The sequence below is a fragment of the Urocampus carinirostris genome, chromosome 17 (genome assembly GCF_059441175.1).
Source record: "Urocampus carinirostris isolate Australia breed hairy pipefish chromosome 17, RoL_Ucar_1.0, whole genome shotgun sequence".
In the NCBI taxonomy this organism is placed as follows: domain Eukaryota; kingdom Metazoa; phylum Chordata; class Actinopteri; order Syngnathiformes; family Syngnathidae; genus Urocampus; species Urocampus carinirostris.
Window position 1 is genome coordinate 18,430,447 of NC_142365.1, and position 27,627 is coordinate 18,458,073.

The 27,627-nt window shown below is 39.2% G+C and overlaps 1 protein-coding gene across 1 annotated transcript; it reads left to right on the forward strand.

The window, feature by feature from the left end:
- The first annotated feature begins 355 nt into the window (after positions 1-355).
- On the forward strand, positions 356-27,627 carry LOC148349412 (complement factor B-like). Its single transcript, XM_088320823.1, has 18 exons — positions 356-502; positions 2,193-2,402; positions 5,327-5,512; positions 11,258-11,437; positions 12,943-13,029; positions 13,820-13,959; positions 14,135-14,279; positions 14,338-14,475; positions 16,356-16,457; positions 16,523-16,657; positions 17,585-17,682; positions 17,753-17,876; positions 19,680-19,818; positions 19,879-19,955; positions 22,445-22,545; positions 22,607-22,736; positions 22,813-22,862; positions 27,271-27,627. Exons 1-18 carry the CDS (start codon positions 451-453, stop codon positions 27,442-27,444), a joined length of 2,268 nt encoding a protein of 755 aa, XP_088176949.1. The 5' UTR covers positions 356-450; the 3' UTR covers positions 27,445-27,627.

The following is a 27,627-nucleotide window of genomic DNA, read 5'->3' on the forward strand; positions in this document are numbered from 1 at the left end:
GTAGTATTTTATCATCTTACTGTAGTAGTTTGGGAGTAAATCATTCTGTAGTAGTATTTTGTAATACAGTATTACTGTAGTTGTATTTTTCGAGTAATTCTATAATATATATTTTTTTAAGAATGAAAGCAAAATAATATACGAGGTCCTTGTTTTTAAGCACTATATTTGATATTTAGTTTTGTAGTTATCATGTAGTATTTTGTTGTATTTTTGAGTGGACACACAAAGTGAACACCAAAAAAGTTAACCACTCTTGGGGGCCCCCTAGTGGTTGCGGGGCCCTAAGCAGCCGCTTAATTGCCCAATGCCTTGGGCACACACGATCAGATCGATCCGATTTTATTTGTCCACCAGGTAATGTTTAACCCGTAGATTTCATTTGACTCTCGAAAAGGTCGCGTCCTGCAAAAACTGTCATTTTCTTTCTCCACATTTTCATTTTCTAAAATGTTTTACGTTGTTCGGTTGGAGTTTGCCGCCATTTTGTGTCTGCTCCTGGGTGAGTCGGTTTGTTTTTGTTTTCAAAGGGGAAAGGTTTTTTTTCTATGAACTCTTCTCTTCATTTGCATTGTATTTTTGTTGGGAAATTTTCCCCGGTTACATTTATTTCCCCTCCTTTTGAATGGCGTAATCCACGTAAAAGATACACTTTGTGGATATTATTTCTAAGAATTTGCTGTAGATAATTACGTTTTGGGTTTAAAATAAGGTCATGTTCGCAAGTAACGGATAATTTATTCATTTTGTGTCGGGTTTTCTTCCTACCTTGCGTGAAAACTTAAGCTTTATAAAAGTCTGCATGCGGTTTCCGGCAGAAATAGAAAGTTTTTTTGTAGGGAAGGTTTCATACCTATCAACCTGTACGTTTTTGCCGTACAAAGTACGTTTATCATGCATGTCAGACGTGTACGACGTACGAGAAAATCTGCACGGAAAAACGCAAATTTTTCAATTATGGGTACCATCCGGTATACACCGACGATCACGAAATGGCAAATCAATCAAGTCAAACGAGTTCGCTGCGGTAGCCTCTATTCCGGTATTGTTTTTTGTCGATGCAAATGAGGCGAGCGGTTTTATGCTACTGTGCGCATGCATCTGCCGCCTCGGATTTCATGTGGTAGTTATGCAGTGAAAATAAGTCCGTTTCTTTTTAGAGAACCGGCTTTTTCGGCTCAACTCATTAAAAAGAGCCGGCTCTAGAACGACTCACTTGCTTTGATGCATTATATTACGAATCATTATTGTTGTATAAATAGGTTAAGAAAAAAAGGAAGTATAAAAGGAGAAAATGAAAAAAGACAGGTTTGTGGTTATCCCTTTAATCAGTATATTACCAACAACATATAATGCAGAAAATGAATTCATAATTTGAATAAGAAAATGTATTATTCTACTTAATTATATCAGCATGTATTTTTCCTTCTACAGTGAAGGTCCAAGCTAAGTAATTTTTGAACTTTTTTATAATAAACCTCATTCATGTCGAGCAACTCAGGATCTCACAACAAAATGTTAATTAACGATATATATGATACAACAAAACACATGTACAATATAGTATGGCAAACTACATAAATAAACACGTTTGAAAAAAAAATATGGTGTAAGATTATTTTGTATTTTGTAAGGGAAAATACAACATTTTGTAAGAGCATGGAGCCCTGGAGGTTGACGTATCTTGACCCCCCCCCCCCCCCTACTAGAATGGTTTAATCCGCATTGAGAAACAAGTACACTAAATTCAATCAATTTGTTCCGAATTTTTTAACAAAAAAAACGCTCTTCTTGTTCAAGGATACACTTTGTGGAAATTATTTCCGGGAATTTGTAATAGTTAAGTATGTTTTGTGTTCAAAATTGTGTTATTTTCTCAATTTGAAATTTTTGGAGTTAATTCTCTTTCTCTTGATGTAAAAACGCATCGTTAGCTTGTTAAACCGGTAGCTTTATTTTGAAACATTACGAATATAATCTGATTTCCTGCTTGCTTCTTCTCATTTCTTACGCTTCATAAAAGTCCGGTAAAAATAGAAAGTGTTTTATATTGTTTTCCCATGTTATCATAATTCCCCCTAATTGAATGGTTGATTCCACTTAATGAATAAAAAAAGCGTGTTCCACTTTCTAAATTGGTCCTCCGCATTGTGATTTCCACGGTAGCCTAATAACTCTTTTCTTCATTTCAGCCAAAGAAGCGCAATGCGATTGTATGGACGATGATATCAAAACGGAGGGAGTGCAGTACACGTTGACCAATGGGCTGAAAGGAGGCAGCATGCTAGTTTACGTTTGCCCCTCGGGTTTCTATCCATATCCCTTAAAGAAGCGCATTTGCCGGCCTGACGGCACCTGGAGCTCCGCAGGGCCTCGAAGTTCTCGAGCTCAGACTTGCAAGAGTGAGTAGCACCATCAACATTCTTTCTTCCATGTTTTGTTCTGTTAGAGCTGCTGGGCAATGCAACATTATTCAGTTGTTCCATCCGTGTATGAGGGTGTTTCCTCTTTTGTGTTCTGCGCCATTCAAACTAGTTGGTCCCACTTTCATGTTTTGTTCAGTTGGATCTCATTAGTTTTCCAACAATATCCTGCATCGTCGTACTTTCATGTTTTGTTGAGTTAGAGCTGGTCGGCGTTGGAACATTATATAGTGGTTTGTTAACTATTCGAACTACAAGGCCTCCTTTCATGTTTTGTTCAGCCAGAGCCATTTCGTGTTTTAGCAATATCCTGTGTTGTATTCCATTAATGTTTTGTTCTGTTATAGCTGGTTGCTGGTGGAACATGACTTTTCCTGCATCCTCCTACTTTGGTTATTTTTTTCTTTAGAGCCAGTCGTTTTTGCAAATTAGCCCACATGGTCCTATTTTCATGTTCTCTTCATTTAGAGCTCATTAGTTTTCCAACAGTATCCTGCATCATCGTATTTTCATGTTTTGTTGAGTTAGAGCTGGTCGGCGTTGGAACATTATATAGTGGTTTGATCCACCTGTGAGTGTCTCTCCCTTCTCCTTTGTTTTTTTTAACCATTCGAACTACAAAGCCTCCTTTCATGTTTTGTTCAGCTAGAGCCATTTTGTGTTTCAGCAATACCCTGTGTTGTATTCCATTAATGTTTTGTTCTGTTATAGCTGGTTGCTGGTGGAACATGACTTTTCCTGCATCCTCCTACTTTGGTTATTTTTTTCTTTAGAGCCAGTCGTTTTTGCAAATTAGCCCACATGGTCCTATTTTCATGTTCTCTTCATTTAGATCTCATTAGTTTTCCAACAGTATCCTGCAGCATCGTATGTTTTGTTGAGTTAGAGCTGGTCGGCGTTGGAACATTATATAGTGGTTTGATCCACCTGTGAGTGTCTCTCCCTTCTCCTTTGTTTTTTTTAACCATTCGAACTACAAAGCCTCCTTTCATGTTTTGTTCAGCTAGAGCCATTTTGTGTTTCAGCAATACCCTGTGTTGTATTCCATTAATGTTTTGTTCTGTTATAGCTGGTTGCTGGTGGAACATGACTTTTCCTACATCCTCCTGCTTTGGTTATTTTTTCCTTTAGAGAGAGTCGTTTTTACAAAATAGCCCACATGGTCCTATTTTCATGTTCTCTCATTAGTTTTCCAACATTATCCTGCATCGTTATCTTTCCATATTTTGTTCAGTTAGAGCTGGTCTGCGTTGGAACATTATATCGTGGTGTGATCCACGTGTGATTGTCTCCCCTGTCTTTCACATTTTAAACCATTCGAACTACAATGTCGCCTTTCATGTTTTGTTCAGTTAAACCTATTCAGTAAGCCTTCGTTATCCCGTGTTGTAATACTTTAATGGTTTGCTCCTTTAGAGCTGGTTGCTGATGGGACATGAGCAGGGTTGGGTAGGGTTACTTTAACTTGTTTACTTTCAATTACTTTTGGATTACTCCAATACCAAATATGCTAATAACATACAAAAGAAACTAAATATGAATAAAATGATGACTCACAACACGTGGTAAGATTTCTCTCCTGGCTTTGATCTATTTGATTTCCGGCAAAACTGACATAAATTGCGACAGAAACAAAATGAAAATAAATCCAAACAGCTTGCCAACATCATTTTTGCCGTTCCATGTATTCCGTTACTCCCCAAGCCTGCACAAAATTTTGTAATTTTATTCATATTTAGATTATTTTGTCTTTTATTAGCATATTTGGTATTGGAGTAATCCAAAAGTAATTGAAAGTAATAGAGTTAAAGTAACCCTACCCAACCCTGGACATGAGTCTCCCTGCATCCTCCTACTTTAGTTATTTTTTTCTTGTTAGAACCAGTTATTTTTGCAAAATAGCCTGCATCGTGTTCTTTTCATGTTTTGTTCATTTAAATCTATAGTTGTTCAATCCACATGTGAGTGCCCCCTCCCCTTTTTTTTCACTTTTTGGCTGCTTAACCTGGTTGGTCTTCATTTTTTTCCAGTTAGTTAATCAGCGTTCCAACATAGCTATGTGTTGTCTCTCATGTTTTGTTGTGTTAGAGTCTATCAGCATTGGAACACTATATAGTTATTTAATCCACACGTGAGTGTGTTTCCTCTTATTTTCACGTTTTGTGCGTTGGAACGAGTTTGTCCTCCTTTAATGTTTTCATTAATTAACTAGTGTTTTCATGAATTAGCTAGTGCTCAAACTTTCATGTTTTGTTCTGTTAGAGCTGGTCAGCGTTGCAACATTATATTGTTGTTCAATCCATGTTTGAGCGTGTTTCCCCTTTTTTGTGCCATTCGAACTAGTTGGTCTTACTTTCATGTTTTGTTCGGATAGAGCTAGTCAGTCCTCCAAATATATCCGGCGTTGTCCATCTTAATGTTTTGTTCCTTTAGAGCCAGTTGGTGTTGGAAGATGTTGTAGTTGTTGAATTCATGCATGACTTGTGTTTCCCTGCATTCTCTAACTTTTGTGTTTTGTTTTGTTGCTTTTTCCTATTAGCTTGCCGATCAGTCTTTTTCCTTTCACATTTGGTAAATTTAGATGTTGTTAGTGTTCCAACATAATCCTGCCTTGTCCTCTTTGTTTTGTTCTTCTTTTCCTTTCTTTTTGTTGTTGTTTGTCCGCCTTCGATCTTCTCCCTTTCTTGTCTCGTTCATTCGGATCGAGTGTGTCAACGTGACGTAGCAGGGATATGTCGTTTAGCTCGTGTTGGCATAGCTCTGATGTCTTTGAATTGTGAGGATTCTCATAAACTTCCTTGTTCTGTTTGTTGTGTTTGGGTTCTTGAAACAAATCATTTTTCACAATTTTCTTTTTGGGTCTAAGTTGATGACAATAAAGACGATTTGACTTCTAATTCTAGTGGTGGAGTGCCCCAACCCCTTGGTCCTGATGCACGGCAGCGTTTCTCCTGCCCAGGAGAAATATTTTGTGAGCAACGAGTCAACTTACGAGTGCTACTCGGGCTATTCGCTCCGAGGTTCGGACAGGCGGCTCTGCTTACCCAGCGGCAAGTGGAGCGGTCACACGCCCATCTGCATCCAGGAATGTGAGTCCACTTTGTACTTGAGGTCCTTGAGGTCTTCTGGCAGAGGTTTGTTAACTGTTTCTAGGATGAGGACCTTCACCTGCCCTCTTCCTGAGTTCTCTGTTTTTGCATGTTTATCACTCACTAAAGTTTCAGATTGTCACACCAATTTTAATATCCCACAGAAACAAAAAAGGACTACATATTAGCTACCTGATTTACCTGCACGACTACGTCAACGTTGTCACGATGGTTTCCGTCTATTTTTGAGGACCTGGCTCTTTCGGCTCGGCTCGCTAAAATTAGCCAGCTCTACTGGCTGACAATCGGCTCATCAGATTGGTTTTGCTCCTTTACTCCATATATTAGCAATTATTTTGTAACGTTGTGCATGAAATGACTTGAAAATGGGGTTAAAAAGAGCAAAAAAATAAAGACAAAGAAAAAGAAGTAGACGTCTAAGAAGAAAAAGGAAAAGAAAGAAAAATAATAAAACGGAAAAGAGAGTAAAGGAAAAACATCAGGAAAAAGAAGTAAAAAGATCGGAAAAAAAGGACAAAACAAATTTATGAAGATAAAAAACAAAAGAAGGAAAAAGCTAGATAAAGAAACAAAAGTAGAGGAAAAAAAATCAAGGAAATGTAAAAAGAATTAGACAGCAGAAAAATCATGAAAAAAATAAGAAAAATAGAGAAAAAAAATATAATATATTAGATACAAATATAATAAATCGATGTTGTTGCCAACATTGTACTTTCACTATAAAGGTGTGATCAAATACGGTTCTGTACTGTGAAACTGACTAAATACTTCTCCAAAAAGATACTTTAAAAAAAAAAAAGAAAATGTCATGTGACTTTGTTGTAAACACAACTAATTTTGACAGGCCGTACGTATAACCTTTCCAATAGTACCTTAGTTGATTTATTAAAATGCGAAAAATTATTAAACTCGGCAAAGTGTGAGTTGATTCTGGTTTTGGACATGTTTGATAAGGGTTTGGTTGCCACACTTAGGACAAGCGACAATCACAGACTTTGTGTAAACGTTCAGACTCATGGAAGCTTACATTAGGTGCACATACTTTTACACGCCACTGTATGTTCAAGCAGCATTCAGCCTATGGAACACATGAGGTCCTTGACATTTTTAAAAGGAGGCGCATTTGTTTCACTTCGAACCTCTTTCTGTAATATATTTTACTTACTTCTTCACATTTTTATCTCTTAGTTCTGCCAGCCCTTATTTTAATTAATTTTAGTGTTTTGGGGGAACCCAAACTGGTAGGGTGTGGTTCAATGGCCAGCCCTGTCCTCACATGGTTAGTCTGTGCTCCGCTAAAATCATTGTGTATTTGGCTCTCCGGGTTATTGGTTGGGAAAACAGGAAGGAATTTTATGTCTTCATTTTTTATAGAATGTGTTTTATACGTACGTTAATTTATTGCCTGAGAAGTGCTTCAGAAATACATTTTGATTTGATTTGAAAACTGTTCACTATCCTATGCGGCTAATATAAAATGCTTACCAGTCCTATTGCTGATATGACGAGCAACATTTGTGCCATACCACCACTAGATTGCAGTATTGATCTGACATGCATTGGTGGTGGCATTGACTAATATGGTAATGTCTAAAGCACATGTGTCAAACTCCCGGCCCGCGGGCCACATCCGGCCCGCCGTGTAATCATATCAGGCCCGCAAGACCATTTTACATTATTGTTATTAATGGCTCGTCAATATGAACAACACCGTCTCATCCCTGGACATCATATTCTGACGTTTTAGTCACTGTACCTATTCCTTCATATACGACGTATACAGTATACCAGGGGTCGGGAACCTATGGCTCTTTCTATGAGTACCTATGGCTCAGAGACAAATTTAATTGAATGCAAATTTTCTCCATCTCGTTCAAAACTTGGCCCATTAATCCTGTTCAAATACACGCAAAGCTAAACCAAAGCTGAACATTAAGTAGTACTTTTCAGAATATATAGGGCACGTTTTCACTACGATTTACAGTCAAGGTGTCACAGAAAAAAAACTCGTTTTGGCTGTACAACTCTAAAGAATCCTTTATATAAAAGCTCCCTATATAATCTGTGTTCAGTGTTCAGATACTTTTTGATGAATCCACGGAACAAATTGTAAGTACGCCAAAACACCGGAAGATAATTTAAAGTTATTTGATTGGGTGAGTGGGAGGGATTGTTGGAGCTATGCAAAAAGTGCAAGCACTCCCTCCCATCTCTCGCCCTACTCCGTCTGCTCCAAAGGTAAGCACATCAGGCTCCCTGTTCTCAGAATGTTGTGACGTTTTTACAAAATAATTTATTTAGCACTTTCATATTTCTACTTTTAACAGGAGATATATTAAGGAGAGCAAAATCTTTTGGGATATTTAAGTTTTTTTTAATATATACATTGACATAGGAGCAATGGGATTTGAATGTTATTTTAATGTTAAGTTGTTTAAGTTAAGTTCTAAGTTGTATAATTTAACAATATATTTTTATTTAGGGCAAAATAATAAATACTGTATAACTGATTTAAGGTTTAAATGTAATATTCTTGTCTGTTTTTATTCATATTTATGTTCCAAAAACATTCAGTTTAAGTGTTTTCAATAAATGTTTATCCTGGTTGGCCCGTGACCTTAAGTGTGTTTTGAATTTTGGCCCCTTGTGCAATTGAGTGTGACATCCCTGGTCTAAAGTCTGGCCCGGGGGCCATTTACAACCCGTGATCACATTTTTACTGGCCCGCGGCCTCGTTATAAAAGTAATAATATGTGGGCCGCTAGTAATGTTGACCGCAGTATGGAATAGAATGGAATATACCTTTATTGTCATTGTTACAAAATGGGTTGAACATATTGTGACAATGATATTGGACGTGGCACTCCAGTTTCACATTTAACAGTGAGGATAAAAGAAAACAAAGAATATAAAGGAACAAAGAAGATAATGGATATAATTTACACAATATTTACACAAGAAAATGTGGGCAAGTAGGATGTTACATTTTGGGATCGTATCAGTAAAATTATTATTATTATTACATTATTATGTTATTGCTGTAAAATTGTACAAAAAAAAAAATCAGCATCTCAAAGCACTAGCCCTTTGGCCGCCTTGCCCTTGACTTCCTGTGAGAATTTTAGCCCACCCCATTTCCAACATGGCGACTGTAAATAAAAAAGAGTAGTTGATTGTAAGGGTTACCGCTCCCAGGACAAGTGGAAGTTGGAGTATTTTTTTCACCGAAAGCCGAAACAATTCCGTCAGCCTAATTTGCCAAGAGGCAGTGGTTGTTTTCAAAGGATATAATATCAAGACGAAATACGCCGACGACAAAAAGCTAACTAAAAACGAACGCTGTGAAAAGGTGAAGCAACTGGAAGCTGTTTTAACGGCACTGCTTTTTAATGAGACCCCGAGAGTCAAATAAAAATACTACAAAGGCGAGCTACGAGGTCGCGACGCTGACCCCTTTCACGGGGGGAGAATTTATTAAAGACTGTTTAAAGAATGCCAGGCTGAATTGTCAGCCCTCACACATTTTCAGCTTACCAAAATATGGCCTGCTTTCTGAGACGTTTGGACACCCCTAGACTAATATTTCTGTCGTTTTCTTCCCGTTTGTTAATATTTTTTGCATCTGTAGTTCCTAAATGTATCAGAATTTGTTTTGACAAGTGTGTGTGTGTGTGTGTGTGTGTGTAACCCCCTTTTGTGTTTTGTGCCGTTCAGACTAGTTGGCCTTCCTTTTATGTTTAATTGATTTATTTATTAATTTTCAGTTAGAGCTAGTATTCGTTAAATCAAAGAATTTGACCTTTTCTGTTTTGGTCAATAACAGAAAGTGTTACTTTTTCATGCTTTAGCTTAAGTGGCTTACAAATCATGTACTGTATGTATGTCTAAATATATATAATGTGTACAACCCCTAGCAAAAAGTATGGAATTACCAGTCTTGAGCAAGCCCTCACTCAGATTTTATTCTGTAGAAAAAACTCAGATCACAAACATGAAACAATCGTTTCGCATTCAAAAACACTAAAACAAAATAAGAAAAACCATCGGAATGGTCAGTAAATGTTAATTTTATAGAGCAAGTGCAGGGAAATAAATATGGAATCACTTAATTCTGAGAAAAAAGGACACACTCAGTCAATTTCCTTTCCTTAATTAGGCACTTGGCTTAGTTTAAGTCTGCTCGGTAGTCAGCAGTTAAAAACAGTGCAGTTATCACACCTTGCAGGGCTCCTGGACTAAGTGGATTGGCAAGAATCATGGCTACAAGTAGAGAGAGGTCTCTTGAGACCAAAGACAGGATCGTCAACCTTCTTGAAGAAGGTAATTCTACTCGTATGGTTGCCAAAGATGTGGGCTGTTCACAGTCAGCTATCGAAGATATGGACCAAGTACAAATAACATGGGAAGGTTGTTAAAGTCAAGCGTACTGGTAGGCCAAGGGAGACAAGTAGGCGTCAAGACAAACAACTAAAGGCCATATGTCTTGAAAACAGAAAATGCACAAGACAAATGAAGAGGAAATGGGAGGAAGTTGTAGTCAATGTATGTGACAGAACTGTGCAAAATACCCTAAAGGAAATGGGATTTTCATATAGGAAAGCTAAAAGGAAACCAGCGTTGACAATCCAAAGATGATCTGGCAATGTAGTTGGCACCAGATTGATAAAGAATACTGTTTGTCACTCATCAAGCCCAGGCCTCAGAGACTGCAATCTGTCATAAAAGCCAAAGGTGGTGCAACTAAATACTAGTAGTATGTTTTGATAGTTATTTCTTTGTCTGTTTTTCGTGATTCCATATTTATGTATCTTCACTTGCTCTATAAAAGTAACATTTACTGACCACTTTAATGTTTTTGCTTAATTTCTTTTAGTGTTTCTGAATGTCAATATGTTGCACTTTGGAGTGACCTTACAATTGTTTCATGTTTGTGATCTGAGGTTTTTCTACAGAATAAAAGTCCTGAGTGAGGGCTGGCCCAAGACTGGTGATTTCATACCTTTTGCTAGGGGTTGGATACATCCCTAAAAAAACAAGAGCACAAAGTATTTATGGCATCTTTTTTGTCATTGATATCAATGGCGTGATTTATTGTATGCCTTAAGATTAAACATAGCACTCCAGGGTAAACATGTTGTCAGGGTTATAACTTGAGATTGTATTAAAAATTAGGAAACTCTTTTAGGTAAAGAAACAGACTGAGTCTGCGATCGGAGGCGCATCCTACCTGAGCTGTTCCTTAGATCGTCTCATAGAGGAATCACCCACATTCGATAACTACTTTCCTATTAATTCAAAACACGGGCGTAAAACAACTCATCTGATTGGCTTACACAAGATCACATGAAACGATATAATGCTGGTCGCTCGGTGTCACACTATTATAATTAATGAGAAAGTTTAAGTATCCGGCCAGCTGCCCAACTGACTTTGGAAGATAAAGATTAGCCCCTCCTATTGAGAAAGGGGATAATTACTTACAGTAAGCTTAAACAACGATGCAGTGTATTTCTAAGGAAGCATAGAGATGGAGATACACATTTTGGGGAGGTATTCATTAATTATAGACTGTGAGGCGCCATCTTCGTGTCCGGGCTGGACAGAAAAATGAAAATGGCCGTATTCTTGCTTATTCACGTATACATGCTTTTTTTTCACAAATATGTCTTTGTTCAATGTTCTTCATCTGCAATTTTGGTTGGATTCTTGCTGTTTTTTGCACAGCTGCCGGAAGCGCATGCGCCGATCCGGGGATCCCCGCCGGCGCCCAGAGAATCGGCAAATCCTTCGAGGTGGATGATAAAGTCAAATACAATTGCGGTCCCGACCTGTTCCTGGTGGGGTCCAGCCAGCGGGTCTGCCTGGGGAATGGACAGTGGACCGGAACCGAACCCGCTTGCTACTGTGAGCTACATGTTAATCCGCACCTTTACATTAAAAAATAGCAAAGCTAAACAAAGGGTTCGTACAGGTGCTTGAAATCTTGATTTTCCTAGAATTCGAATGTGTTTTCAAGGGTTAAACCGTGCTTGAATTTTGGGTGAAGTGCTTGTACAGTTGAGTTAATTAAGAACTTTGTAGCACATTGCCGTATTTCAGGCTCTCTATCTGACTCTCTTTCTTTTTCTCTAATAATCTCTCCCTTTCTTTGTTTTTCACTCTTGTATTTTCCTCTCTTTTCTCTTTCTCTCTCTCTCTCTCCCTTTTTATTTGTTCTATTTCATCCACTTTCTTTTTTGCTTTCTTGCTTTTTCTGTCCCCCTCTTTTGTTTCATTCTCTTTTTCTTTTTTTCTTTCTTTATTTCTCCTTCTTTTTTATTTCCATTTCTCTTTCTTTCTGTTAGTTTCTCTTTTTTGTTTCTCTTTCTTTCTTGCTGTCTTTCTTTCTCTTTCTTTTATACTCTATTTCTTTCTTCTCTTTGTGTTTTCTCTCCCTATTGCTCTTCTACTCACTCTCCCTTACACTTTACTAGTCCGAAATTGAGGTATGGACTTTGGTTTGGCCATTGTTACACCACAATATTAGTAATTTTAAACCATTCGATTGTAGATTATGTTTTATTTTTGGTGTTGTTGTTCTGTTAGAAGGTGAAACTGCATCCCATTCTCAGGTCTCCTGCAGACTCCAGCAGATTTGCTGCCAGAATCAACAAGCATTTGGCTCCATCCATCTCACCGTTAACACTAACCATCTTCCCTGTTTCTGCTGAAAAAAATTAAACTCAAAACATGATGCTGCCACCACCATGTTTGACAGTGGAGACAGTGTTTTCAGGGTGATGTTTATTGTTACTCTCAAGCCAAACGTAATGCCGTTTATCTAGCTGAAAATGCTATATTTTATCTCATCTGACCAAAGCACCTTGTTCCATATGTTATTTGTGTGTCCCGTGTGGCTTCTTTAAAACGCCAAACCAGCCTTTTTATGATATTCTTTCAGATAAGGTTTTCTCCTTGCCACACTTTTACAGAGGGCATATTTATGCAGAGTACAACTAACAGTTGTCTTATGCACAGGTTGTCCTACCTCAGCTTTGTACGCCTGCAGGTCCTCCAATGTGATACTGGACCTCTTAGTTATATCTCTGAATCGTTATTTCTTTGTTTGGGCTGAAAATGTGGAGGGACAGGTTATAGTAGGTTGGCCGTGGTTTTATGCTCCCTCCATTTTGATATTCTAGCTCGCAAAGTGATCCGGGAGATGTGTAAATCTTGCAAAAACTTCTTGTATCCCATTTGTCCTTTGAACTTTTCCACTTTTGCTATGCACTGTACATGCCCCCCCAAAAAATCGTGCGCAATAAAAAATAACAGCTAAATTTTGAGGAAGCCTTTTCCGGTTTTCTTATTTTCCTCTTTGCCAATAAGTCGTCCAAACTGTCCTGAATTTTGTGTCTCGACCTCCTCAGATGATTATACTTATGATACGCCGCTAGAAGTTGCCGAGACATTTGGTGGCGCCATAAGAAGCAAGCTGGCATCTTCCGAGCTTGCAGGTAAACGACGTTATCGTGTCATTGCCGCAATACAGTGGTACCTCTTTATATCAGCACCTCCAAACATGAGAATTTCAGTATATAAGTTTTATTTTCAACAAAAATATTGCCCGCTATATGAAGGAAAATCCAGTTCACGAGCGGTCCCAAAGGTTACTACTAAAGAGCGCTCTGGACTGTTCACCACCCGTGACTGTTTAACTCCAGCATCAGCTCATCCAGTTTGGGCATGCAAACTAATACGGGAAAAAAACATAATAGTATATGAATTAACATTTTTGGGTAGTGCACCTTCATTTAAAGTTACAGTAACTTTAAATTTAAGTGTACAGTAAGTCCCTATGTATCATCAATAGTCTCTAGATCTCATATCTGAGCCAATTGCTCCCCTTATTAATTGCTAATCCTCCTCAAACAATGCAGCACATATTCACTCACAGCAAATTTTTTTTTATATAGGATACCGCCAGAATATTATAAAATACAGGTAAAACATTTGTTACAGTGTTATTACTTTTTTACGTTGACTTACCATTTGAAAATGTTTTTAGAGACCAGGAAGATACAGTATGTTTTATACCAAGTTAGTGTTCACTTGTATGCATTTGGGAGGACGGGATCGGATCAATTATTTTAGAATGGTTTCATGTGGGAAAAATTCTCTCATTACACAATCAATTCAAGCTTTGGGCACGAACCTAGAAACGAATTAAGCTCGTAAGAAGAGCTACCACTGTAAAGCCAACTGTTTTGCAGTTTCTAAAACCGTATTCACATTTCAAACTTTCAGATGACCTCCATCAAGGCCGAAAAATTCGCATATCCAAACGTGGATTTCTCAACATTTACATCGCTGTGGATATTTCTAACAGCGTTGAGGAACACAACATCGCCGCGGCCAGGGAGGCCGTTTCCAAGCTTATCACCAAGGTCACCACACGACACATGTCAAACTAAGTTTAGTCAAACTGGAAAAGGAATACAGTAATCCATCTGCAAGTCTCTGTACATCACCGAAATAGTGGAAATAATCCCTTTTCCAATCTGCATAGAAACGTACGCAATGATCAATATTTTCTCTGTCGATTTTCGCTTGTTCTGACAGATTTCCTCCTTTTCCGTCTCTCCAAACTACGAGGTTCTCTTTTTCTCCTCGGAAATCCTGGAGGTGGTCGACATTCTACATTTCATGGACGGCCGAGTGCAACTTGCCACGCTGAAGTCTCAAGTGGACAATTTCTCGTTAGACGGTGAGGAAATGTCCAGTTTTTTGAACTGCCAGGTCTTCAGGTGCCTTTTGCTCTCTAGGTGAAAATACAAACCGCGCTGGAACTGATATCAACCTGGTCTTCATGACCTTCTTGGAGAAAATGGCCTTTATGAGGAAACGCTACGGGGACATGGTCTTTCAGGAGCACCGGCACGCCATCCTTGTTTTTACAGACGGTACCTTTATTCTTTTCTAAATTATTTTTCAGACAAGAGGAGGGCGATGTGAGGAAAAAATGGCAATTCAAGATTGTTTTTAAACATAAATTATGACCTCAATTTGATCACGATTGTTTAATACTATTATTAATACAAGTACTATTACATTATTATTGTCTGTAAACTCAATCTGGTGGCTAGGGCAAAGCTAGCCACAAAAATAATGCTTTTTGCTAATGTGTCTAGGGACTACTTTAGCATTAGTTGTTAAGGTCCATGACTGTCCGTACGTGAAACTAGTAGTTAAGGTCCCTAATTGTCTGAAAAGTCAATCTGGTGAATTGACTGATGTACTATTGCAAAGGTTGTACGGCCTACAAACGTCATTTGTATTTACAATTCTTTCACAAGATTTCCATTTCTTTTTTTTTCCTGGTATCTTTTGTTGCATAATAGTAACATTTTTGGGGGCTTATTTAGTCAGTTGCACAATACGGAACGTTTCCTTTTTTCCCTGTTTTTTCTACTCTTTTTAATTCCTTTTAAAAAAAATCTAATTGTTTTTACTTTTTTCTTGCTTTTTTGTTTTCTATTTCATTTTCCTTTCATGTCTTTCTTTCTTTTCTTCTGGCTTTTTTCTGAAAGTTTTCTGCTCTTTTTTCTCTTTTTTCCTCCTTTTGTTTCTTTTTTTTCTCAGCTTTTCACTACTTTTTCATTTTGGTATTTTTTTCTTTTTTTGTTCTATTTCCCACCCCCTATTCCTTTAAGTCATTTTGTGCATCATTTTACATAATATTTGGTCGTGTATGGATTTAAGAAGCAAAAACAATCTGAAGAGCCGTTTAGGACCCGAAAGAGACGGTTCTTTTTAGTGAGTCGAGGCGAAAAAGCCGGTTCTCGAAAAACTCTACTGACTTTACTCAACTTCGTTCTACTTCGATCTAGACTTCAAAATACCGCATTTAGAACACAGCATCAGGGGAACTCGTGTATTTTTACCTTCATATCCTAACTTTGACCTAATTAGATTCTTAATTAGCAATTTTGAGCCCTCATTTTTGTGAGCTGGCTAGATTTTCTTGTGCACGGAAAAGCTTGGGCAGTGCGCAATTGCGCATACACGCACCGTAGAGGTAACATTGTTAGTCGGTAAGGTCCCTGATTGTCTGTAAACTCAAACTGGTGGCTAAGGCAAAGCTAGCCACCAAAATGATGCCTTTAGCTAATGTGGCTATGGACTGCACTAGCATTCGTAGTTAAGGTCTCTAATTGTCCGTAAAGGCAATCCGGTATCTAAGGCAAAGCTAGCCACAAATGATGCATTTTGCTTATATGGCTAAGAACTACATTAGCATTAGTAGTTAAGGTACCAGACTGTCTGTAGGTGAAACTACCCACCAAAGTGATGCTACTCACTAATGAGGCCGCATTGCTAGGTACTACATTGGCATTGGTACTTAAGGTCCCTGACTGTCTGCAAAGTTGAGCTAGCGGTAAAGCGAGCCACTAAAATGCTGCTTTTTGCTAATGTGTCTAGGGACTACATTAGCATTAGTAGTTAATGTCCCTAATTGTCTGAAGAGTCAATCAGGTGGCTAAGGCAAAGCTAGCAACCAAAACGATGCCGTTTTCTAATGTGGCTGGGAACTACATTAGCATTAGTTGGTAAGGTCCCTGATTGTAAAAAGAAACTAGCGGCTTAGGCAATGTGAGCCACCAAAGTGATCCTAATGCAGTTAACGCCCAGGTACTACCTGGACTCAACATGTGCCAGACATGATCTTCCAATTTTTTTGATATCTCGACTGTGTCCCTTACAATCTTATATTCTTATATTACCTATACCTACTTTTAAAATGTACTTAAGCTGTCATTATTCCTATTTGTGATGAACTCAGGTTTCTTCAATACGGGCGGTCCACCTGAGCATGCTGTGGAAGAAATTAAGCGTATGTTCTCGGATTATAACACGAAAAACCAATCAAGAACAGAGTTTCTGGGTGAGTGGGTTACGTCTTCAACAGGAATCGCTTTTAAATAAAGAAGCCGCAAATACTTTTTTCAGACATTTACATTTTTGGAATCGGTGCCGACATCTCTGACTTGGACTTGAAGGATCTGGCTGTGGGGGAAGGTGGCAAACATTACTTCAGGCTGAGGGATATCCGGCAATTGCAGAGGACGTTTGATGATATTCTGGGTGACTTTTGCATTGATTCTCTCCTGGGTGGACATATCCAACATTTCACAAATTTCCCGATGTTCTTCCAAGTAGGTTCTCCTCGATTCCAAGCGTAGATTTTTGGAAAGAAACTGCAGTGATTTGGATTAGACCTTGTTCAACTATTATGATTTTTTTTTGCTTGTTCTTCAAAGTCCTCACCGTCTATTTCAAAATCAAACAGCCGGTGATGTCTTCACCCATTCCTTCACACATGTATTCTTCCATCCATCATCTATCTATGCTTTCTTCCATCCATTCGTGTTTCCATTCACACATCTAAATTATCCATCCATAGCTCCACCCTTTAATGTATCAAAAGATTCATCTATCCATCCATGTAATTGTATATTGTATTCTTTTGGCTTTATTATTGTACTGTTCTCAGCTCAGGGATGCTGCTGGAAATGTGAATTTCCATTAGGGGATGAATAAAGTATCTATCTATCTATCTATCTATCTATCTATCTATCTATCTATCTATCTATCTATCTATCTATCTATCTATCTATCTATCTATCTATCTATCTATCTATCTATCTATCTATCTATCTATCTATCTAATCATCCATCCATCCATGCCATCATCCAGCTATGCATCCATTGTTGTATTTATTCATCCATTCACCCTTGCCTTCATCCATCCAATATTACTTCTATCCATCCTTGTATTATCCATCTTTCCATCTACCCATCAATGTCTTCTTCCATCCATTCACCCATCAATCTCTACATTCTTCCATCCATCCACGTCTTTTTCCATAAATGTCTTTAGCCATCAAAATAGATAGCTAGCGCTCGAATCCATCCATTCATCATTCTATCCATCTTTCCATCCATCCATTTTGTAAATGAGTGTATCTAAAATCCATTGTGGAGTAAGACTACTGTTTGATTGCCGCTCAGACGAAGATGAAGTCAGAGAGTCCTGTGGTCTTCACAAAGATTATTTCACCAACGACAAAAGGGAGAACTTTCCTTGGGTGGCACAGATTGTTATTCAGGTGGAAAGAAAGACAGACATGCCATGTTTTCCATGCCACAACCTTTATGTCCTCTTTCTCCTCTTTCCAGGACGAAGGACGAGTTTTAAAGTGCATGGGCTCTCTAGTGACGCCCTACTTCGTCTTGACCGCCGCTCACTGCTTCACTTTTGGAGTTCTGCCGCAACATGTGACTGTGGACATAGACAAAAGAGGTACCGACATCCTTACTCATGCATGAAATTGTTAGACCAAAGGGCTGGGCAAACTTTGAGTGGCGGGCACCATTGGGTTGAAAAAAATTGGTCAAAGAGCTGGAGCGGAAAAACAGACTTTTTTTTTTTTACCTACTGATAGCCTCGAATCTAATGCCTCGACAATACACGAGGAAAAAAAGAATAAAGATCGTGTAGGCCTATCCGTTTCTTCTCATATCATTATTTTATGAAGACTTACAGTATCTCTGTTTTGGGGCATTTTTATTGAGGGATAGATGGATGAAGGGATGAAGACATGGATGGATGGATTGAATGATGGATGGACAGAGTGATGGATGGATGGAAGGACAGAGGCTATATTGGATGGACAAATAGATGGATGGATGAAGGGATCAATGTAAGGATCAATGAAGACATAATGGATGAAAGGATGGCTAGAGATAGATGGATGGACGGACTGAAGCAAGGAAGGAAGGATAGATAAAAAGATTCATAGACTGATGGTGACATCGGTGAATGTATGTACGGATAGATGAAGACATCGAACGAGAAATGGATGGATCGATATACAGACGGACAAATGGATGCATGCAAGGATTTAAGAGCTTATGCAAGGATGGAAGGAAATACGTATGATTTGAGTAGCAGTGACTATATTTATTTATGAATAAAGAAACATGCTGACATTTACAAATACATGTTACATTTCTTTTTTTTTTACTATGAATAAACAATTTAACCAACTTGGTTTTGAACAGCTCAGAATGAAAGCAAAGTTGTAAATGGTGTTTGTTTTTAAAGCACTAAATTTGATCATCTGCACTGAAAAACTCCTGATGCAATAAGGCAGGCTCAGATTTTGTTATTAGATTGAATTATCTTTGTTTCACTCAATGCTAACACATCAACCTTCTTTTTAGTCATCATTCTTCCAATCTCCTCTTTCTTCCATTCAGTCGCTTTACTTTCAAATCCTCTCACATTTAGTGACCCAATAACCCTGGTTTGCGAGACCTTTCGCTCTCCCGCCCCCCTTTCTTAGGGAGTAGAGATAGAGAGGAGAGGATCCCCTGTACCCTCACTCCCTAGACTTTAGTCGCCTCTTACGACACGCAGCGGACCACGGTGGAAGAATTCTCACACCTCCCCGAGGGAGAGGGCCCCTCACCACAGGACTTTGTTGATGATAGGAATGAGCGGAGAGGTGTTGTGAAAGTATGGTGGGATGCTTAGACGTGTTCTAAGGGATGGGCAGGGCACCTGTATGATGCGGCAGGGGTAAACCAGTGAAAGCTGTCGGGCTCTGCTGTTGAACAGAAGAGTGTGTTGTGTCACCCAGACCCGTGTCACATGGCCGCTTTCTTGTGTTCCGTTTCATCTGGAGGGACGAAAGCATGACCGACTTGGGTGCCGAGGTGCTTAACTTGTTTGGGTGTTTGGGCATTTGGGTTGGCCGTGGTACAAAAATGTTTGTCCATGTTTTTGTTTCTTTTGACAAACCGAATAAATGGGTCGTAGTGTGTCTTGGGCAAGTACAGCTTGGTGGCGCCCATCCATGACAAAAAGTAGCCAGCTAAGAAAAATAAGAAAAATTGCTAGCAAGAGTGATGCCAAATCAATACTTTTTCCTTAAAATTTTTTTTTTTTACTTTTTTTTACATATTATCATAAATTTTAAGATTTTTTTTATGACGGGCCGGATGAAAAATCCTAATGGGCCGCAGGCGACCCAGGGACTGTAGCATGTCACATTTCAGTGTCTTTGTATGGGCTTAATTTTTCCTGATTGCTCCTTGACAGTAAAGAGAGTGAAGAATTTTTTCCTGCACCCAATGTTCAACATCACCGCCAAAGTGAACGAAGGTGTGAAGGAATTTTACGACTACGATGTGGCACTCGTCCAACTGAGGGAATTTGTGGAAATCTCCACTTTAGTCAGGTACAAAGTTGAAAACATTGTGAAGAAAAAGCTGCCCCGCAACCTTATCTTTTCTTTTAGGCCCATTTGTCTCCCCTGCACCTTGGAAACCAGCGACGCTTTACAAATGCCTCGGAAATCCACCTGTGCACAACATGGTCAGTTTAATTTAAAAAAAAGAAAGAAAATAAGCAAATAAATAGACAAAATGACTAAACAAAGAAAAAAAGTAAAGAGTAAAAAGAGAGAAAAATAGAGGAAAAAAGGAAAGATAAACAGAATAATGTAGTAAAGTGGATTAAAAAGTAAGAATAAAGCCAAAAAATAATCAGATTTAGAAAAAAAAGGCAAAAAGAAAAAAATGAGAAATAAGGAAAACGAGAGTGAGAGAAGAAAAAAAGGAAAGAAAGAAAAAGGCAAAAAATGGAAGAAAAACGCTGGAAATAAAGAAGGAAAAAGCGGGATAAAAGTCAGGTCTTAGTGTACTTGTAGCAGCAAGATGTAAGGTGGGGTAATTGTAACCAGGGGTTTACTGCAGAGGTGGTTAGAGTAGCCAAAAAATGTATTCAAGTCAAAGTACTGTTACTTCAGAATAATATTACCCAAGTAGAAGTAAAAAGTAATCATCCAAATACTTACTTGAGTAAAAGTAAAAAATGTGCTTGGTGAAAATGAACTACTCAACTACTGAGTAACTGTCTTGTTTATCCTTTAAATTGTTTAAAAAAACAACAACTATTAAATCAGCTCATGAAATCATACAAGTTCATCCTATCAACAATAAATAACATTTAATTTCAAAAGAAGTTCAAATAATGAGGGTCAAATCAAGTACTTTAATAAACTATAAAATTATAACATTATAAATCAAAGAAATTAATCAACCACATTTAAAGCCCCAGTACTATTTTTAGCAGGATTTGCACGCACAACAACGAGCTAGCCCAGGGGTGGGCAACCCATGTTGAAAGAGCCATATTGGATTGCCCGGAAAAATAATAACTAAATTGAAAAAATGTAAATAAAAGCCTTGCATAAGCCTCAAAATGAACACAACACATGCTATATGTATCAATATTAGCCTATCGAGAGAATAACTAAGTTGGACGCAGCACATCCTGTGAAGAATGAAGTTACTACTCTGCTTTCTGATACCTCCTCAAGTTAATGAATTACGTAATGTTTAATTGTTTGGAAAAATGAAAGAAATGCAATAGAGAAATCCAAATTTCGATGTAATTTTTATGTTGAGGATTGGATAAAAACAACAACAAAGGTGCCGAACGTGCCCCTTATCTAGCCAACGAAAAGTGCAATGAAAATAAATTAAACAGCAACCTTTTGAAAAGGTTAAGTACATAGAATTATATTAATACAGGACTTAGATTTGATTTCGGTGGAGTTATTTTAAAACAGCCACCTGCTTGGCATATGACGCTGTCCCTTTAAAAGGGGAGGGGTTTAGGCAAGCATTGACTCTGAGAAATGCCCTTACTTGCGCGGACGGGATTAAAGTTAAATAAAGCCTAACGCACCGGAGTAAGAGGAGCGTTTCTTCTTCAAAAATTTACTATAAGTAAAAATATCGTGATTTAAAAATACTCCCAGAAGTACACAATGTCCCAAAACGTCCTCATGTAAATATAACTCGTCACTACCCACCTCTGGTCTTCTCAGTGTTCATTTTACCTGTGAAAAGTGATGGGTCCACAGTTGTAATGCCTTCTCAAGGTCCAACTATTATCATCCTTCTCATAGCGTAACCAGGAATATAATTGAGTCCATTTTGGAAGAAAAGTCCTTGCTAGGAGAACAGTGGGACCTCGGTGATCGCGGTTAATGGGGACCAAAGCCACCCGCGATAAGTGAAAATCCGCGAAGTAGCGGCGCACCTTAAAAAAAAAAAAAAATAAATCTCATCGCATTATCTGCACCGCTTATCCTTATTAGGGTCGCGGGGGGGCTGGAGCCCATCCCAGCCATCTCCGGGCAGTGGGCAGGGGACACCCTGAACTGGTTGCCAGCCAATCGCAGCTGCAAATCACATTAGTTCTCGTAGCTAGCTGCGTTCTTCATCGACGCACGAGCCGAGTAATCCACCGCTAAGAGTCGTACAGCTGGGCGATTTTACGTCCGCCCGGGACGATCAGAGACAAATTCACCACAGGGTTTATACTTGCGCCGCACCCTAACCCGCGGCGCGGGTACTTTCGGGCGCGATACGCACCACACTGTGACAAACCGAGCGGGTCGGGCGCTCGGCGCGAAGGGAAAGGGGTAGCTGGGGGGATCTGTGGGGTTAGGGGGGGCCGGTGAAGCGGAAGCCGCCCCGAAACCGTGCGCCAGGAAAACAAGAACGGCGCGCCGTGCTAGGGTCGTCGGCCGAGGGGGATTCCCCAGTTACGGGGGTCCCACGCACGTCCGCCGCCTTTCGCCCGCTGCGCGCGGACGGCCGCCTGTCGTCGCGTCGCGCTACTGGGGTCGTCGGACGAGCGGGCTCCCCCCAGTTACGGGGGTAGCCCGATCACGCCCGCCGCCTTTTCTCGCGTCGCGCCGTGTGACGCCGCGTCCGCCAAACTCGCGCCGTCACGGCCCGGGAATGACTACTTTTACCATAATATACTTATTTTTGGTTTTCTACCGTCAGAGGAGCTCCTGTTAAGAAACATGGATCGACTTTCTTTCCTGACACAAAGCCGTACTCAAGGGATTATTGAAAAAGTGGCTCGGGTTAAGCTCGGCCCTCAGGTGAGTCACCTTCAAATGTCCTTGTCCTTGTATTTTCTTTCTTCATTTGATGTCAAACTAGAGGGACGAATGCATCCGACACGCCCTGGACGCTCCCGGCGTCACCATCGATAAAGCCGAAGTCCTCGTCACCGAGAACTTTTTGTGCAGCGGCGGACTCCAACCTGTACGGGATCACATCGCTTGTTCAGGTGAGTCTATTTTATGGCTTTTCTCAATCCGTTGTTTTTTTAATTTTGGACTGAAAAAAGGTTCGTTTGGTTGCAGGTGACGGAGGAGGAGCCCTTTTCAAGACCTACCAACATCGCATGTTCCAGGTGAGCCTTCTACTCTCTTTAAGGTCCGATAAGGTGTAAGCTTTCAAGGCATTTTAGGCAAAAGTTTTACAGAGATCTTTTGCTTCTACTTTTAGCATCACCGCATGTCTTTGAACCCATAGCCAATGAATACAGTGCAAAAAAATACAGTAATCTATCACCGGTTTGTGTCGAAACACACAAGATCCCGATACGATTAAAAGAGAGAAAAAGGCATTGTGGGAAGGAATTCAGCCAAAAGTATATCGACGTTTTCACAATGCCCTGACGCAAATCAAGGGCAAACCAGCATCTTACATGGCGTCGACCAATAGCAGACAAGCATTGTAGAGGAGTAAACAAGTTTTGGGGTACACTGAAATGTACATTGAAGTATTTTTATGATTCACTGCTCGTACAGTGAAAATAATTGATAAGTCATTCAATGCCACCTTTGATATCGATTTCCGTGACGATGACGACTATAGACGTCAAAGGTTGAGTTTACTTTCATTGACAACTATAGTCAGCAAAGGTTGATTTTTTTTTTTCTTTTTCACTTTTTTAAATTTCAAAGCAATTGCCAACTATGTACTTCGAAAGGTGATTTTTGATTCCATTGCTATTGACGACCATAGTCAGCAAATGTTGTTTTTTTAAATTAGAGGCATTGACGACTATAGACGTCAAAGGTTGATTTTCAATTCCAGTGCCATTGTCAACTATTGACGTCAAATATTGATGTTGTTTTGTTGTTTATCAAATTCAAAGCAATAGACATCAAAAAGTCATTTTATCTTAGTTTAGTGCTATTGACAACTTTAGTCAGAAAAAAAAATTCTGAGTCGCTAAAGGTTTATTTTATTTTAATTGCCATTCACGACTGTAGACGGCAAAGGTTGTGTTTTTGTTTTTTTTTGCTTTTTGTTTTTTTTAATTTCAGAGCCATTGACAACTAATGACGTCAAAGGTTCAATTCAATTTTCATTGCCATTGACGACTATTGTCAGCAAATGTTGGTTTTTAAATTAGAGCCATTGACGACTATGAACGTCAAAGGTGATTTTCAATTCCAGTGCCATTAACAAGTATAGATGTCAAATGTTGTTTTTTTGTTGTTTTTTCAAAGCTATTAATCAAATTCAAAGATACAGACATCAAAGGGTGATTTAATTTTATTTGAGTGCTATTGACAAAATTTAGTCAGAACAAATATTTTTATCACAGAGCCGTTGATTTTATTTGAATAATTTCAAAGCTATGGTCATTGAAAGCTGATTTTTTTATTTCATAGCTTTTGATGTCTATAGTCTGTTGATTTTATTTTAATTGCCATTGACGACTGTAAACAGCAAAGGTTGTTGTTTTTTTTTCAATTTGCTTTTTTGTTTTTTTAAATTTCAGAGCTACTGACGTCAAAGATGGAATTCAATTTTCATTGCCATTGACGACTATAGACAGCAAAGGTTGATTTTTAAATTAGAGCCAATGACGAGTACAGATCTTAAAGGTTGATTTTCAATTCCTGTGCTATTGACAACTGGTCAGCAAAGCCCACGACGACCATAGACGTTAAGGGTTGGTTTTATTTTTGTTGCCATTGATGACCTCTGAGGACTGCCGAGGTGCCCTGGGATCCTTTCTAAAAATACCCCACCAGTGCCGGGTCATTTGGATTTTCTAGTTCCTGCTTATCTCGCTTCTTCTCTTTCCTACTTTCTTTCTTTTTCTTTTTATCTTTCTCTCTTTTTCATCTTTCTCTTTCTCATTTTCTGTCTTTCTTTCTCTTATCTTTTTATTTCTCTTTCTTTCTTTTTCCTTTCTTTTTTTCCCCATTTTCCTCTCTTCCTCTCCCCTCTTTGTCTCTAGCTCTGTCTGTCCCTCTCTCATCCTCTTTGTCTCTTGCTTTTTCTCTTTCCCTCTCTCCCCCTTTCTTAAGTTCTCGTTTTCTTTTTCTTGCTTTCTGCCTTTCTGTCTTTCTGTCCTTCTGTCTTTCCATCTTTATCTTTTTTGTTTCTGTCGCTTTTTTCCTTTCTCTGTCACAAGCCAGAAACGTAGACGTACCCAGTAGTGTTTGTTTTACTCAGTTTTATTGATAAAGAGAGAGAGCGATCCGATGATCGTCGGACACGGGTAGCCGATGGCAGGAATGCGGAAGTGGCATTTCCGTGTCAAGCGAGGATAGTCGTGGACGGCAGGAAAGCTGGTCGATAGCCGGGACGGGGGAGCAAGGGCGGTAACGAGTCCAGAAAAAAGGTCGGCAACAAGTATCGGGCACGAAACAGGGCAAAACAGATCGATGGCCGTGACGGAAGAGCAGGGCAGAAACGGGTCCAGTAACAGGTCGGCAACAGGTATCAGGCAGGAGAAAACAGGGCAGGAGATTGTCGGAAGGTACAGAGCTTGCCTAGCTAAAAGCGTAGGTTCACAGGACGGTCTGACAGCTTCCTCTTGGAAGAGTCAGGGAACCAATCAGCGACCAGGGCTGTTGGCGCCAATGGGGCATTCGCAGGTGCCCCAAATCAGCAATCATGACATTCTCTCCGTTTCTCTCTTGCCTTTTTCCTCTCTTTCTTTTAACTCTTTCTCTCTTTCTTTCGTTTTCTCCCCTTACTTTCTTTCCTCATATTTATTTCTCTCTCTTTCTCTTTAATTTTCTCCCTCATTCTTTCTCTTTTTTTCATTCTCTTTGTCTTTTCTTCTCTCGTTCTTCTTCCTACTTCCAATTATTAACACCATAGCAAGTAGTACAAGATAAGTTATTATTTTAGAAACGTATATCAAACTGGCTGCCATTTGCAGTAATAAGCAGCAAAAGATAGCTCTCGCCTTGAAAAAGGTTGGAGACCCCTGCTCTCGGCCATTTCTATCGAAATGATGATTTGATTTAAAAAAAAAAAATAAATGTAAACCAAATGCTCGCTCCAGCCGTTAGAGGGCAGTGTTAAGGATGTATAGCGTGGCGAGTTGGTTGAGGTGTAAAACTTCATTCACTCAACTGTTAAAATAAACTACCGTAAATCCCGGACTGTAGAGCGCACATGATTATAAGCCGCACCCACCACATTTTAAGAGGGAAAACCAATTTTGTACTTACACAAGCCGCACCTGTATATAAGCCGCATGCGCCCACATTAAAAAAATGTAACATAAACACAAAATCACCAAGACCCGACTTTAAGTCCCGCGATTGTACCTGAAGATCCTTCACTAAAGTACACAGTCAAAAAAAATCACAGCCGGGAAAATTATACCGTTACTTAAGGTTTGATGCAGACCGTCAGAGTCCGGGTCCCGTTGAAAGTAATCCAAAGAAAAAAAGTGTATATTTCCAAAGGTATAGGTGGGAAAAATGTGTATCCACTATTGTCCGCCGTGTCCACAAACACTCACCTTTACCGGTCCCCACTTCCCGTCAACCCGCGTTTGTTACGCCCCTTCTTTTTAATTCGCCCGTCCAAAACATATCAGAATAAGTGTCCAAAATAAATACAAATAAATACATTACAAAAATATACAGTTGCAAATACATATTATACATGGTTACACATATTTACAAAAAAAGACGGTACACCGAGAGAGTTTTCAAAGCTTCAATAATAATAATATAACTTTCATCCGGGCAGTTAATGGTAGCAACACGCTCGCAACACAGTAAACGGGTCTGTTAAAAAAACATACCGTACTTGTAAAAATCACGGTAAACCCTCCTCATCTTCCTCCTTACAACTGAAGCCATCAAAGTCGTCTTCCTCAGTGTCGGAAAGCAACAGTGTCATATAGACGTCGTCCCTAACTCCCATCCACTCCTGATTCTGTGCCCTCCTCTCCGTCACGGAGCAGACCGGCTTTTCGGATGGTGGATTTTTTGATGTTGCCCCACGCTGTCAGGATCCACTGGCAGACTTGCGAAAAAGTTGCCTTTCGCATGCGGCCAGTTTTAGTGAAAGATTTCTCGCCGCTAGTCTAGCCAAGAAGTTGCAGTCTTCCTCGGCGCATATATTCCACCGGTCTAAATCTTACCTTTTGTACTCGAGCGCCGCTGGCGCCCGTTTAGAAAAATTACATAAATTGGCCGCATCACTGAATAAGCCGCAGGGTTGAAAGTTTTGGGAAAAAGTAGCGGCTTATAGTCCGGAATATACGGTAGTTAACACATTCAATACCAGACCTGAAAATCTTTTATCCCCATTTTTTGTGAATAAATGAGATCCCTTGTCATTTGTGATTACAATATTTAGGATAGGTTACTAAAGTAGGCTGAATGATAAAGCATAATTCTAAGAACAAAGCTAAAAATGTGGAGTTGACATTCTTTTACTGATCCAGTCCGTCTGAGAACAGAAAGTCTGGATCTGGTCCGAGGGCCAAACTTACTTACTTACAAACGAGTAAGAACATTATATTTAACATTTGTTTTCCTTTCCAGATCGGAATCGTGAGCTGGGGAACCAAACCGTGCGTAAGAGGCAGCGTGGTGGAATCGGACCAGAACTCTCGAGATTTCCACATCAACCTCTTCCGGGTTGTTCCTTTCCTCAAAGACGTCCTCGGAAACCAAGAACAATATGATTTTCCCCCACTTGAATTTTTGTCCAGCTGAATGCAAATGCAAAGTTGTTGCAAGAATAAATTCTGCAAAGTGGTTTTATGAGCCATAAATGTGTTTTGTGAAATGTGTATAACGCGCCCCTAAATAAAAAAAACAACAAAAATAATTGAAAAGCAATCAATGTACTGGTATATATGTAAAACCAAACAATAAGAATACAAACATGGTAATAAG

What these genes read in the sequence shown, in the direction of transcription:
- LOC148349412 (XM_088320823.1), top strand. Translation starts at nt 451, where the DNA reads ATGTTTTACGTTGTTCGGTTGGAGTTTGCCGCCATTTTGTGTCTGCTC. An exon ending in TGTGGACATAGACAAAAGAG is followed by an intron (nt 17,877 to 19,679) that starts GTACCGACATCC and finishes GCTCCTTGACAG; the next exon opens with TAAAGAGAGTGAAGAATTTT. An exon ending in ACCAACATCGCATGTTCCAG is followed by an intron (nt 22,863 to 27,270) that starts GTGAGCCTTCTA and finishes TTTCCTTTCCAG; the next exon opens with ATCGGAATCGTGAGCTGGGG.